Raw genomic sequence first — 12,699 nt, 5'->3', positions numbered from 1 at the left:
CTGGTTGCAGTGCTGACTCCATCAAGGGACCGGGCAGATGTTGACATATCCACTGCTCTTCTTTGTGCCTCTTCTATAGTGTTGGCTGGTGTGTTCAGAAGATCACTGAAATGCTGTTGGCATCCCTGATAGTATTTCTCCTTTACTGGTGATCAGCAATAGGCTGTCTGCACTCTTTAAAGGCACTGTATGTGTGTGTGACCATTATACATCTTTCAAAGCCGCATAGAAGTCTTTGGTTTCATGACTAAGGCTAGGACTTTGTCGTAGTTATTTTTAGTAAAAGTCATGGACAGTTGCGGGAAATAAACAAATTCACGGGAGCCACGACCTGTCTGACTTTACTAAAAATAACCAGCGGGGAAGGACTGGGGGGTGAGCAGAGGAGGAATTAGTAGCTGTTGGATTTCTGAGTCCTTCTCATCATGACAGGCTTGGTGACGTCATTTTGCTGTACCCAAGATGGCAAAAGCTGCTTCATGTATAGTATGTGAAGAGTTGCCCATTTGCTGTTTACATTAGCACTAGTAGTCAAGCCAGTAAGGTCAGGTAGAGCAGCTCTGATGTTTGTTGCAGAGCTGAGCTTATGTAGCTTCATCTTGTAATTGCTGTACGTTGAGCTGTCTGGTTTAAATCAGCAGTGGGCAACATGCATCTGGTCAGTGGCCCCAAGACAATGTTTACATTGACCTTCCTGCAGCTCCCATTGGCCGGGTCTGGCGAACCGCAGCCACTTTGGAGCTGCAGGCAGCCGTGCCTGCAGATGGTCAATGTAAACACTGTCTTATGGCCCGCCAGTGAATTACCCTGATGGGCCGCATGCAGCCCACAGGTTGCTCGCCACTGGTTTAAATGATGATTTGCCATGTACTTGCCATATTAATAAATACACTCCAGAATTTTATCATGCAATGGTCTATCCATCAGTCTGTCGTGTGCAAGGCTGCAGTCATTTATACATCCCGTAGATCTTGCCACCAGATGATAGTATAGTCTCAGTGGTTTGAGCATTGGCCTGCAAAACCCAGGGTTGTGAGTTCAATCCTTGAGGGGGCCATTTAGGGATCTGGGGCAAAAATTGGGGATTGGTCCTGCTTTGAGCAGGGGGTTGGACTAGATGACCTCCTGAGGTCCCTTCCAACCGTGATATCCTAAGATGCCATTTTTTGATCCTGGGTGTGTCCATGAGGATTTCTTTTTGGTCTGGTAGGTGGAAAAAGGCTTTCATGATCACTAGCTGCTGCGTCACACATTCACTGAATAACAGAGTTTCATTGCTATTCTTTCCCAGTCCCATGCTGTCCTATGGTATTCTGCCATTTTACTGCATTACTTCCGCCCTCACATTGAAGACCCCTTTTTGATGACCAGTTTATCTGATGCCATTGTAAACACTGAGGGCTTTTGTCTAAGTCACTGTAGAACTTTTCTTTCTTTGACTGCATTTGTCATGATGGGAGTGTAAGCACTAATCATGGTAGCACACCACTTGTTTCAGTGGCAACCATAGAGTCATGAGCCAATCACTTACGCCTTTAGATTTATTTATTTTAAAAGCTTGGTACCAATGCAGTTGCTAATGGCAAAGCCAACATGCGACTGTCACAGCTCTGTGGATGGACAGTCTTGTTAGAAGAAAGTGTACCCTCCACTGATCTCTGCAAGTTGCTTTTTGTGACAATTATTGAAATCAGACTTGCCAGCGATGACCAGCTCTCTTGCAACAAGGTCTGTGCCTTTGTCAGATTTGATGCTGGTAGGGTTGTTGCCTAATCCATGAAGCCATTCCATGTAGAACATACCATACAATCATTGTAATAAGTTTTGCTCATTTGCTGACTGTATGGGGGGCATGACCTTCCAGATATAGTAAGGCCAGGTTCAATGGAAGCAGATAGTTTTGATATTCTCCTGCTTATTTATCCTTTTTTAACTAGGAGACAGAAGGTGCATTTGTATATGGTATTAGACAGTTATTGGAATATTATATCCAGTTCTGGTGTCAACACTTAAAGGATGTTGGGGGGAAAAAAGGAAGAGCTCAGAAAAGAGTTAAGAATGATTTGAGGTCTGTAAAACATGTCTTATTGCAGAAAAAACTTAGGAAACACAATCTGTTTAGTTTTAGCTTATCCAAGACAAGGTTAAGAATTGACTTAATTATGATCTGCAACTACCTATGGGGGAAATAGAGATCTGCCTTTTTCTGCTAAAATGAAATCTATCATAATGAGATCTGATGTTGAAACTAGAAAAATTCAGATTAGAAATAAAGTGCAGATTTTAAATGAGGGTAATAATCACTGGAACAATTTACTTAGGGATGTGGAGGACTCTCCATCCCTTTGCAGTCTTTAAATTAAAACTAAATAGCATCCTAAAAGAGATGCTCTAGCTCTAAAAGAAATGTATGGGCTTGATGCAAGAAACACTGAATGAGATTTTTGGCCTGGGTTATGAGGAAGGTTAGGATGGGTGATCATAGTCCTCCCTTAATATCTATGAATACACTTTCCAGAATTCATGATTAAATATTAATAGGTTTCATGTCATAAAGATGACATGGCTTTTATTTGCAGACAGCATAGGAAGCTTTTTGATAAGAGAGATCCTCTTATAAGTGGGTGCAAGAATTTTAGTACTGATTCCCTACAGCTACATGATGGCTCTGCTGCTCACATGAAATCCATGGAAGCACAAACTATCAATTTTGTCCATCGAAAACTCTTTTTAATAAACTGCACCATAAAATGCAATATGTGGAGTTCCAAAAACTTGCCACCTTATTCCATCACCTCTTACGCACTCACTGAATATGGATTTCAGTTTTAAAAATTAAGAAATATTCTGCAAATGAAACAAAATGAAGTCAGTCTTGCATAAAACTAAGATTTAAGAGAACTGTTGGACAAATCTTAGAGGTCTCAGGTGCACATTGAGAGTTAGACATATTACTTTGTTGGCACTGATGTCAGAAGCTGAGCAGGTGTCAATTTACATCAGATCTCTGTGGGCTATAAAATTTACTTGGTCAAAGTAGACTTGGAATTTAGGACCACTGATGTAACACAGGGCATAAAAATGTTTTAGGAAGTGCTGTGCCTGATGAAACTGATAAAGGCTATACTAACCTTTATGTCTACAGGGAGGGTAAATTTGAAGAGGTAACAACTTCTGGTTGTTGAAGCAAAGCTTCAAAAAGATCAGATGTATATCCTTGAAGTCGCTGTTGAATACATGGATACCAGATTTTCCAGGCTACAGCAACCGCCATTCATGTGTTTCTTTCAATAGTTTGAATCTACACTCTGATCTAGTGATTAAGAACAATTGGCCTATTATGACAACATACAAATCAATGATCTGTTTAAGCACTTTACAAGTAGTAAATGAGGAGGAGGAAGAAGAGCATCATCTGTCAGTGGCTGACTCTAAAATTACATTTATCTATCACCAAGCTTAACGCATCAGTTCACATACCCGTTTAATAAAGTTTTTGGCAACTAAACCATTTGCCTTGCAAAATATATTAGTGTAGATGGATATACTGTTCTTGTATTGCATGCCTGCAGAGTGAGTTCAAAACACACGTCATGGCCACGCAGTAAGCACTTACCACAGCCTACTCTTACTGTAGCATAGGACTAGACCTAATCTGTACGATTAGCTCTAAAGTGCAAAGCAAAAGGACATTCACTAACTTGTTTCAAATTCTAATACCTGAATATTTAATAATCTTAGTTTTTGACTTGGTCTCAGACCACAGATAAGTGGCATTTTAGTTTATATTAAAGCAAGGTCAAAAGTAAGCATAAGATGATAGTCAGACTATTTAAACAAGCAAAAAACTATGGCAGAGGAATTCCCAACCCCATCCTCCTATCTGCATTCTCAAGCACTGACTAGGGGAAATTCTCAAAGGCATTTAGTGAATTTTATTGCATTGTCTTTTTGTAATGGCTCCGCTCCCTGCAGCTGTAGGTGCTCTTTGATGGCACAATTTCTGTTAAGTCAGTGCCTGTTGTGGGTGAGATTTCACAAGCTGGTCTTGCAGGCTAGAGAAGCAGCAGTATCTAGATATGATTTAAGAAAAAGGAGAAACCTAGATATGATTGTTATCCTTAAAGATTAAATAAGATTGGTGGAGGGTACGAAGGAGCCTCAGTTGTATGAGGCAGTCCTACTGGCCCCCATTACAGCAGTGAGGCCTTCACAATCTTTAATATGTTTACCCTCACAACACTGTCTGAGGTAGGGAGGTGCTGTTACGTCTATTTTATAGGTGGGGAACTAAGGCACAGAGAGGCAAAATGTCTTGCCAAGGATTGTGCAGGTTGTTTGGTGGAACAGAAACTTGAACCAAAGTTTTCCAAGTACTAGGCTAATGCTCTAACCACTGGACCATCCTTCTAAGCGTGTTAGACTTACTACAGACTTAAATTCCAGTTAATTTTCCGATACTTACCCTTCTCAGAAGTAAGGGAAAAAGTGAGGGCTGCGAAAAATAACATTAAAATTAGGCTTCTGATTTATCAATTTAAAAAAAATGTATTATGGTAGCACCTAGGAGTCCTAGCCCCCCTTTGAAGCAGTCATGGAAAACTTTGAAAGCATGAACCAAGTGCATCCTTAAAGTGTTGTCTACATGAGTCTATAAAAAGCCTAGTACAAGAGACTAAAAGGTGTAAAATTCTCTCTTCATGTCAGTACTGACTCAGCTGTCCAGCAATGACATAAATCACATTAACAGGAACACCCAGCCAATGTGCTTATCCCAATGGTCCCCTGGGCCTCTCCAGGTGCCAAAAGCCCGAACTGTTTCCTACCTGGCTGCCAAAACTTGCAGCTTCCCCTGACAGCTCTGAAAGTTGTGCATTATCAACCTAAAATTCTGTGGCACAATGAAAACCGGAAAATAGGGAGTCTGCATAAAATCAATTGAATTTATATCCAGATGAGCAAGGCTCTGCGGATTGCATTTTCATATTTAATTCAATAAAAACATCAGTTATAATATATGAGAAGCTTCCAGAGCAATTCCACAATTTCCGCAAAGGCTACAGCTCCAGGTGCCTTGCTACAGAATTAAGGTCCGCATTGTCAGAGTTCAGAGGAATTTTACCTAACACATGTAGGATAGAAATAAAGTAGGCCGGAGAGACTGCTGGATGATGGTGAGAGATGATGTACCCACTCTATCCCATATGACTCCTGCTATGCTCCCCATAGTTTCTTCCCCTATGTTTCAGAACCTGAACTCTGTTTCCTTCAGACTGCTTTTGGCAGCTCAGCAGTCCTCTTGCCTGTTTCCATTTGGTACCAGGTCTTACTTGCTTTCTCTCGCCTGTCCCTGCCCCACCCCCAAATAGCTGACAGATTGCTACAAGGAGGCAAGAACTGGAGCTGGTGGCTGCTCCAAGGAGGAGAAGCAGCGCCCAGTCAGTGGGCAAGGGAGACCACCTCCAAGCTCCTGGGAGAGAAGCAAAAGTGGCTTCCTGTTGCCCCACTGCAGTAGGGCAGCACGTTAAGAATTGTTGGCAGCTTCTACCTTATTTTCAAGCCCCTTTTTTTCCTACCTCTCTCCCTCCCCCAAACAAAAATGAGTTCAAATCAAAGCTTTCCCAGGAGCTGGCTCAGAACTGTCTCATGAGAGCTAAAAATGATCACAGGGTCTGCTATAGTCAAAGTTAAATGCACAGCTGAGCTCATGGATTGGCTTTTCCCTAGTAAGCTGTGTGTATATACACTACCCATGAGGTGTTCCTTCTGGAGGCTGGGAAGGAAGGAAGAAACTTAAAACTCAGAATGGTATTATTCTTTTAATTTTTTTTTCCTAAGTGGGAGTGTCTCAGATACTATGGGGAATGCTGGTGGGGATAGAATTCAGGAGAATACTTCCTACCCCCTCTTTTTGTGGAATAAAAGCATTCCCTGTATTACAGTATTCAATCCACACCATAAATATGTTTTCTTAGTGTTGGTCCTGGTGAAATAGTTTCCTTTCCCACCCCCAGGAAGTGATGTAGCTATTGGCTGCCAGGAGCGCAATGGTCCAGAGTTGTGATAAGAGGGTGCTGATATCTAAAATAGCTCAAGTGTACATCTTCCATCTAAGAGATGAATGCATGAGGAAGGGTGGCTATCCTGAGTCAACCTAATTGGTTACAAGTGAGCAGACTTGAAATGGCAGGTAGAGAACAGACAGGTTAAAGGCTTTATGGCCCCAGAAGTAAGTGTTCATAAACATTTTTATAATAGTGCAACATTTAGTCCCCTAAAACAGCAATATGTACAGAATCCATGCCTGCAATAGCTACAGTGCTAAAACAGTTAGTCTGTGCTCACTTTTGAGACCTATAGCTTTGAAATAGTGTCAAGAGCAATGAATATGAATGAGAGAGAGGGAGAGAGCAGGGTAAATTGGAATCGCTCCTAGCTGACTGATCAACCAGAAAGAAGTCCCCTACATCCTTCCCTCTCATGTCAGCCTCTGACTTCTAGCCCTAATGAAATGAACCCTAACCCTAGCTACCCTGCTTGATTCAAAAAGAACAGGAGGACTTGTGGCACCTTAGAGACTAAAAAATGTATTTGAGCATAAGCTTTCGTGAGCGACAACTCACTTCATCGGATGCCTGCCCTGGAAAACCCGCTTGATTCAAGAAGCATTGAACTACTAAAATGCAATAGCAGTGGCTGTTAGATAATGCCCCAGTGCCACACAGGCTTCCAGTTGCATTAGATGAACAAAATGCTCAGGCTCTGGCAGATCTTGTCCTAAAAGTAAGTATGGGGCATCTTCTGTAGATGGTACTCTGCTGAAATCCCTTAACCCCTTTAGTTTTCTGCTGCTGCAAACTGTTTGCCTCCATCACAGAAATCTTGTGAGCGTGGAGTGAGTGCTTTTGCCTTGTCCTTCCTAATCAAGTGGGATTCATGCATGACATTTGCATGCTATAAATTTATGATGTTAATGGCATCCTGTCATCAAGAATGGAGTGACAGAAGATATATAATGGCTGGTGCTATGGAAGAGCTTTTGTCATTGTCACTTGCCCTATCTCATCTTTATATTTCACAAAATGGCTTTTTGAATGGGTAGAGAAATCCAGACAATCTCATCAAAACTCACTCTGTTGTGGTATGTGAGAGTCAATAATATTTTCATGATGGGATAACCCTAAGAGCTAATATATTAAAACTCTGGCTTCCGCGAACAAGCTCTCTCTATATGCAGAGGACCTCCGTAATCTGCTTTTCCTATTCCAGTGACTTTTCTAGAATTTTTAAAAAGCTTAGGAGGTTTTAGGCATATGGTAAGTTGGGGATAGGCAGTGTTGGAGGAGGTGGCAAAGAAGCCAAACTAGTTTGCCAGCACCATTCTCTCCTGCTTCCCAATACAACACTTCTCTTCTGAATTAGATATCTGGCCGTAAGTAAGTCCTGACATCTCCATTATGTTCAGGTTTATCTTTGTCTTGTCTAGGAGATATTCTCTTGGATAAGTGGGCTCCTTTTTGGTGACATGTGAGGTACTGAGTCAGTCTAATCTGCATATCCTCCACAAAGAGGAAGTCCGGATCCCTTTTGCTCTCCCTATGCCATTAAAAAAAAAAACTTCATCTTTGCTGGTCTAACTGTGACTTCAAAATACCCTTCTTTATGTCGCAAGCTCTTTAAAGCAGGATCACATTACTGTCCATGTTTATACATGCATATTGCACAATAGGATCCCCATCCTGACTGAACTTAGTGTAATATACATATTAAATAAGGATGCTGTGCGTATATATAGGAGTAGGTGAAAGTTGTCATTCCTGGGATGAATGGGTGAGGAAGATTGGGAACTGGTTTATTTGGTAAGCTTTGTAATTTACATGTGCCTGGAATAATTAGGAGCACTCTTAAAAATCAAAATAATACATACTACACTTTAATTCTGCCTTTCTTCCTATCCCATATGTGTCTTTGTGTTTTTACATGATCTCATGGCATTAAGTGATGAGCCATTCACTTAACAATTGGAATATAATGCAAAGGAGCTGTACTTTCTCTAACTGAAAATGTATACATGGTGTAGCATTTTGTATGAGTGCATGTTTGTTGTGTAGTGTCATGAAAGAGCTATTGTACTGTATACCTCCCTGCACTGAGCCAGAGTTGGATTCCCATGAATCACCTTAACTCAAAGTTTGGTTCAATAATATTGCCATTTTAAGTTCTTTGCATATAACAGTGAATTTTCGGTACTGTAGTCAATCTCAAAGCTATAGATTCATTTTTGTTGTTTTGTTAAGAGACTCAAATAGTGTTTTTTCTCTTGTAGGCAGGATGTGGGGTCCAGTCAGAATAGACTATGTTTGCAGGTTTTGAAGGCTGTCCAGAAATTGGCTCGTGAGTCAACCATCATGGCTCGAGAAACTTGGGAGGTTTTATTATTGTTTCTCCTACAGATTAATGACACACTTTTGGCAGCTCCCACTGTGCAAGGTTTGTGTCTTAACTTTTTTTCATTTGCATCTCTTATGGATATAAGGGTTTTGGCCCCCAAATGTAGTTTGTTTTCATGTTGAAAAACTTATCAAAAGTTGCTGGTGGCCATGTAAGAACAATCACCCATCTCTAGTATTTAAACTCTGAATTAAAGTTGGATGGCCTGAAATTGAACCTGCTTAAACAATTTCTGTCCTGTATGAATTGTCAAAACATACTCTGCAAGACATCTGATGGTCCATCCCAGATTACTGGGTCTTCTGTCTTTGGGGTCCCATAGTTCTGTCTGTCAGCTCTGTATTCTTTCTTTTCCCCTAGCTAGAGAGGCAGTGTGAAGACACGTCAGTACGTACCCAAGTGTAAACTAATACGTACATGGTCAGATCTCTCTCACACACGCGCGCGCGCACACACACGTTACTGTGATGATAACGTGTCTAAGTAGGCGAATCCCTTGTTGCACAGGTGTTCGCATTACCTATATGGCTAGGCTTTGTACTATCAGTTATAACATTTGGACTTTTTAAAAACCTGGATGCACGTGTAGAAAATAAGCAAATGGTACTGTTGTAGATCAGAATAGGTTTAAGGGTATTTAAACATTGCTTATAAACTGAAATCTATACAAATTCAAAGTGGTATGAGCATGATAGCCATGAGATTCCTTTAGGATCAATAGGGTTTCCTAGGGGAGATGGCTGAAAGAGATCTAGCATCTTAAATGGCTTTAAATGCTTGTTTTGTTCCTGCATAAGGTGGCATTGCTGAGAATCTGGCTGAGAAACTGATTGGTGTGCTGTTTGAAGTGTGGTTGCTAGCTTGCACTCGGTGCTTTCCAACACCCCCTTATTGGAAAACTGCCAAAGAAATGGTGGCCAACTGGCGGCATCACCCTGCTGTAGTGGAGCAGTGGAGCAAGGTTATCTGTGCCCTTACTTCCAGGTAGGTGAAACCTCAAAAGAAACTGACATTGAGATGAACACACTTGCAGTGTATGTTGTTCAGCCAGTTTTCTGTGATGATTGAGTCTTTAATCTGTCTGTATTTTCTGTTTGTTTGTGGAATGCAGTTTTAAAGAGACAAATATATTCCAATATTTGCAGAATAACTGCATGTCCATTATTTCATAATTACAGGTACAGTAACCATATCTATCATATGGTTGATCACACTTTTTCAGACAGTAGCAAATTTGAATAACAAGCAGCTCATCCAAAATACCTGCTAAAACCATGTAAACTTCAATATCTATGAAGTTTGGTTCTATGGATATTTTTTTTTTCTGTTCATATTTTTAGTAAATGTTAGCATTCCATAAATGAACAGTTCAGTGTATTGTCTCTTTGTGTCTGTGTATAATCTTAATATCTCTGTTATCCAAAACATTACAATGTTACCTAGTCTTGTTACGTATCATGTTCCATTGTTCTGACTTTTTATCTTGTCTACAGTCGCTTTCAGTTCAACTCTAGGAAAACTTCTGCTGTCCAAGTGCTTCTGAAAATATATGTCATGTCATGCTGTACAGCTTCTCATCACATGTATTTAGAAGATGATGATTAAGGTTGGAAGAGACCTCAGGAGGTCATCTAGTCCAACCCCCTCCTCAAAGCAGGACCAACACCAACTAAATCATCCCAGCTAGGGCTTTGTCAAGCCGGGCCTTAAAAACCTCTAAGGATGGAGATTCCACCACCTCCCTAGGTAACCCATTCCAGTGCTTCACCATCCTTCTAGTGAAATAGTTTTTCTTAATATCCAATCTAGACCTCCCCCACTGCAACTTGAGACCATTGCTTCTTGTTCTGTCATCTGCCACCACTGAGAACAGCCTAGCTCCATCCTCTTTGGAACCCCCACTTCAGGTGGTCGAAGGCTGCTATCAAATCCCCCCTCACTCTTCTCTTCTGTAGACTAAATAAGCCCAGTTCCCTCAGCCTCTGCTTGTAAATCATGTGCCCCATCCCCCTGATCATTTTCTTTGACCTCCTCTGGACTCTCTCCGATCTGTCCACATCCTTTCTGTAGTGGAGGGCCCCAAACTGGATGCAGTACTCCAGATGTGGCCTCACCAGTGCCGAATAGAGGGGGAATAATCGCTTCCCTTGATCTGCTGGCAATGCTCCTACTAATGCAGCCCAGTATGCCGTTAGCCTTCTTGGCAACAAGGGCACACTGTTGACTCATATCCAGCTTCTCGTCCACTGTAATCCCCGGGTCCTTTTCTGCAGAACTGCCTTTATCCAGTCGGTCCTCAGCCTGTAGCAGTGCATGGGATTCTTCCATCCTAAGTGCAGGACTCTGTACTTGTCCTTGTTGAACCTCATCAGATTTATTTTGCAGAATCCTCCAATTTGTCTAGGTCACTCTAGACCCTATCCCTACCCTCCAGCATATCTATGTCTTTCTTCCCAGCTTAGTATCATCTGTGAACTTGCTGAGGGTGCAATCCATCCCATTATCCATGAAGATGTTGAACAAAACCGGCCCCAGGACCGACCTCTAGGGCACTCCGCTTGATACCGGCTGCCAACTAGACGTCGAGCTGTTGATCATTGCCCGCTGGGCCCAACAATCTAGCCAGCTTTCTATCCACCTTTATAGTCCCTCCATCCAATCCATACTTTAACTTGCTGACAAGAATACTGTGGGAGATCGTATCAAAAGCTTTGCTAAAGTCAAGGTATATCACGTCCACTGCTTTTCCCCATATCCACAGAGCCAGTTATCTCATCATAAAAGGCAATCAGGTTAGTCAGGCATGACTTTTCCTTGGTGAATCCATGCTGACTGTTCTTGATCACCTTCCTCTTCTCCAAGTGCTTCAATATGGATTCCTTGAGGACCTGCTGCTTGATTTTTCCCAGGACTGAGGTGAGGCTGGCTATTCTGTAGTTCCCCAGATTCTCCTTCTTCCCTTTTTTAAAGATTGGCACTATATTTATTTGCCTTTTTCCAAGCGTCCGGGACCTCCCCCGGTCACCATGAGTTTTTCAAAGATAATGGCCAGAGCTCTGTAATCACATCAGCCAACTTCCTCAGCACTCTCAGATGCATTGGATCCGGCCCCATGGACTTGTGCATGTTCATTTTTTCTAAATAGTCTTTAACCTGTTCTTTCACCACTAAGGGACACTCACCTCCTCCCAATACATACATATATATACACATATTTGTGTGGCATCTTTTATTTTGTACAACTAAATACACAATTCTTCTGGCTATTTGTAGCTGCTTAGATGTAGTAGTATATAACGTTTATGATGTGTTTTTATGATTCGTTGGTTTGGAAAGAACAGTTGTAACTCCCTGTTGTAAACAGTTGTAAAGCATGCATCAGTGTCCTGTTCCACTGCTGCTCCATGTGTTTTATGCCCAGATCTTACTGCCCTCTGATGTCTAACAGTTTTAATGCCACTGATATAAAGTAACCTGTGGGTTCTGTGACACTTGTGTAAAATGTAGTACTTCTGTTGTGGATTTGTTTGCTTATTTAAATCTAATATATAAAGAGCTGAGGTTTTTTGATGCCAACCTTAAGCTCAGTGGTGCTTCTAGTCTGCATGAGTACCTTTTAGCCCAAAGAAATTCTAATCCAACTTCCAAAGAGCAAAGTGTCTTTTTAATAAACAACTTTCCTGAATTTGGCTGCTAGTAATATGCTCAGAGTAGGTTTCCTGAATCAAAACAATGGTGATTGGTTAGTCCCATAGGGGTGCATGTGTATGTGTAAATTTAATATTTTGGTATCTAAGAGTATTTCTTTACTTCAGAGTTAACTGGGAATCTTCAGAGATGTTGCCCTTTACTGCCTCTCCCACCAGAAAACAAATTTTTCACCCAAATTTAGTGGTGCTCTAAATCCAGGCTAGCTGGCCCTGCTGGAGTATAGGCTAGGCTCAGGTTCTGCTTTCACTTGAGCTGGTAACCCACCCACTTTGCAGTGAGGACACAGGCTAAATTGCTCAAGTGCTGGTAGTCTTCCAGTGCCTTCCCACAATTCGCTCCATGTGCTCATAAGGAAAGACAAGTTCTCCCACAGTTCACTGGGAAAGAATCCCAGAGCAGCTCAGCTTATTACAGCACCAAGAATCATAGGATGTCCCCTATAGCACCCCTAGTGAGACACACGGGTAAATGTAGCACCAGTGAGGACACTAACTTGGGTAGGGCTTTGCGGTGTGGTTGCTTAAACCTGGGCTAGGC

General features: G+C 41.7%; 1 protein-coding gene across 6 annotated transcripts in view; it reads left to right on the top strand.

The window, feature by feature from the left end:
* Positions 1-12,699, top strand: part of RALGAPB (Ral GTPase activating protein non-catalytic subunit beta) — a 111,321-nt gene that overhangs the window by 17,170 nt on the left and 81,452 nt on the right. For 4 of the 6 annotated variants that reach the window (XM_073309965.2, XM_073309966.2, XM_073309969.2 and 1 more), the window contains exons 4-5: positions 8,327-8,490; positions 9,249-9,435. The exons of the other annotated variants lie outside the window; for them this stretch is intronic. In XM_073309965.2, coding sequence (XP_073166066.1) covers positions 8,327-8,490; positions 9,249-9,435 — 351 coding nt within the window. The remainder of the gene's footprint in view (positions 1-8,326; positions 8,491-9,248; positions 9,436-12,699) is intronic. 6 annotated transcript variants of the gene reach the window in all.

The sequence above is a fragment of the Lepidochelys kempii genome, chromosome 13 (genome assembly GCF_965140285.1).
Source record: "Lepidochelys kempii isolate rLepKem1 chromosome 13, rLepKem1.hap1, whole genome shotgun sequence".
In the NCBI taxonomy this organism is placed as follows: Eukaryota; Metazoa; Chordata; order Testudines; family Cheloniidae; genus Lepidochelys; species Lepidochelys kempii.
Note: the sequence above shows the minus strand (reverse complement) of the source record. Positions and strands in the feature narration are given on the sequence as shown.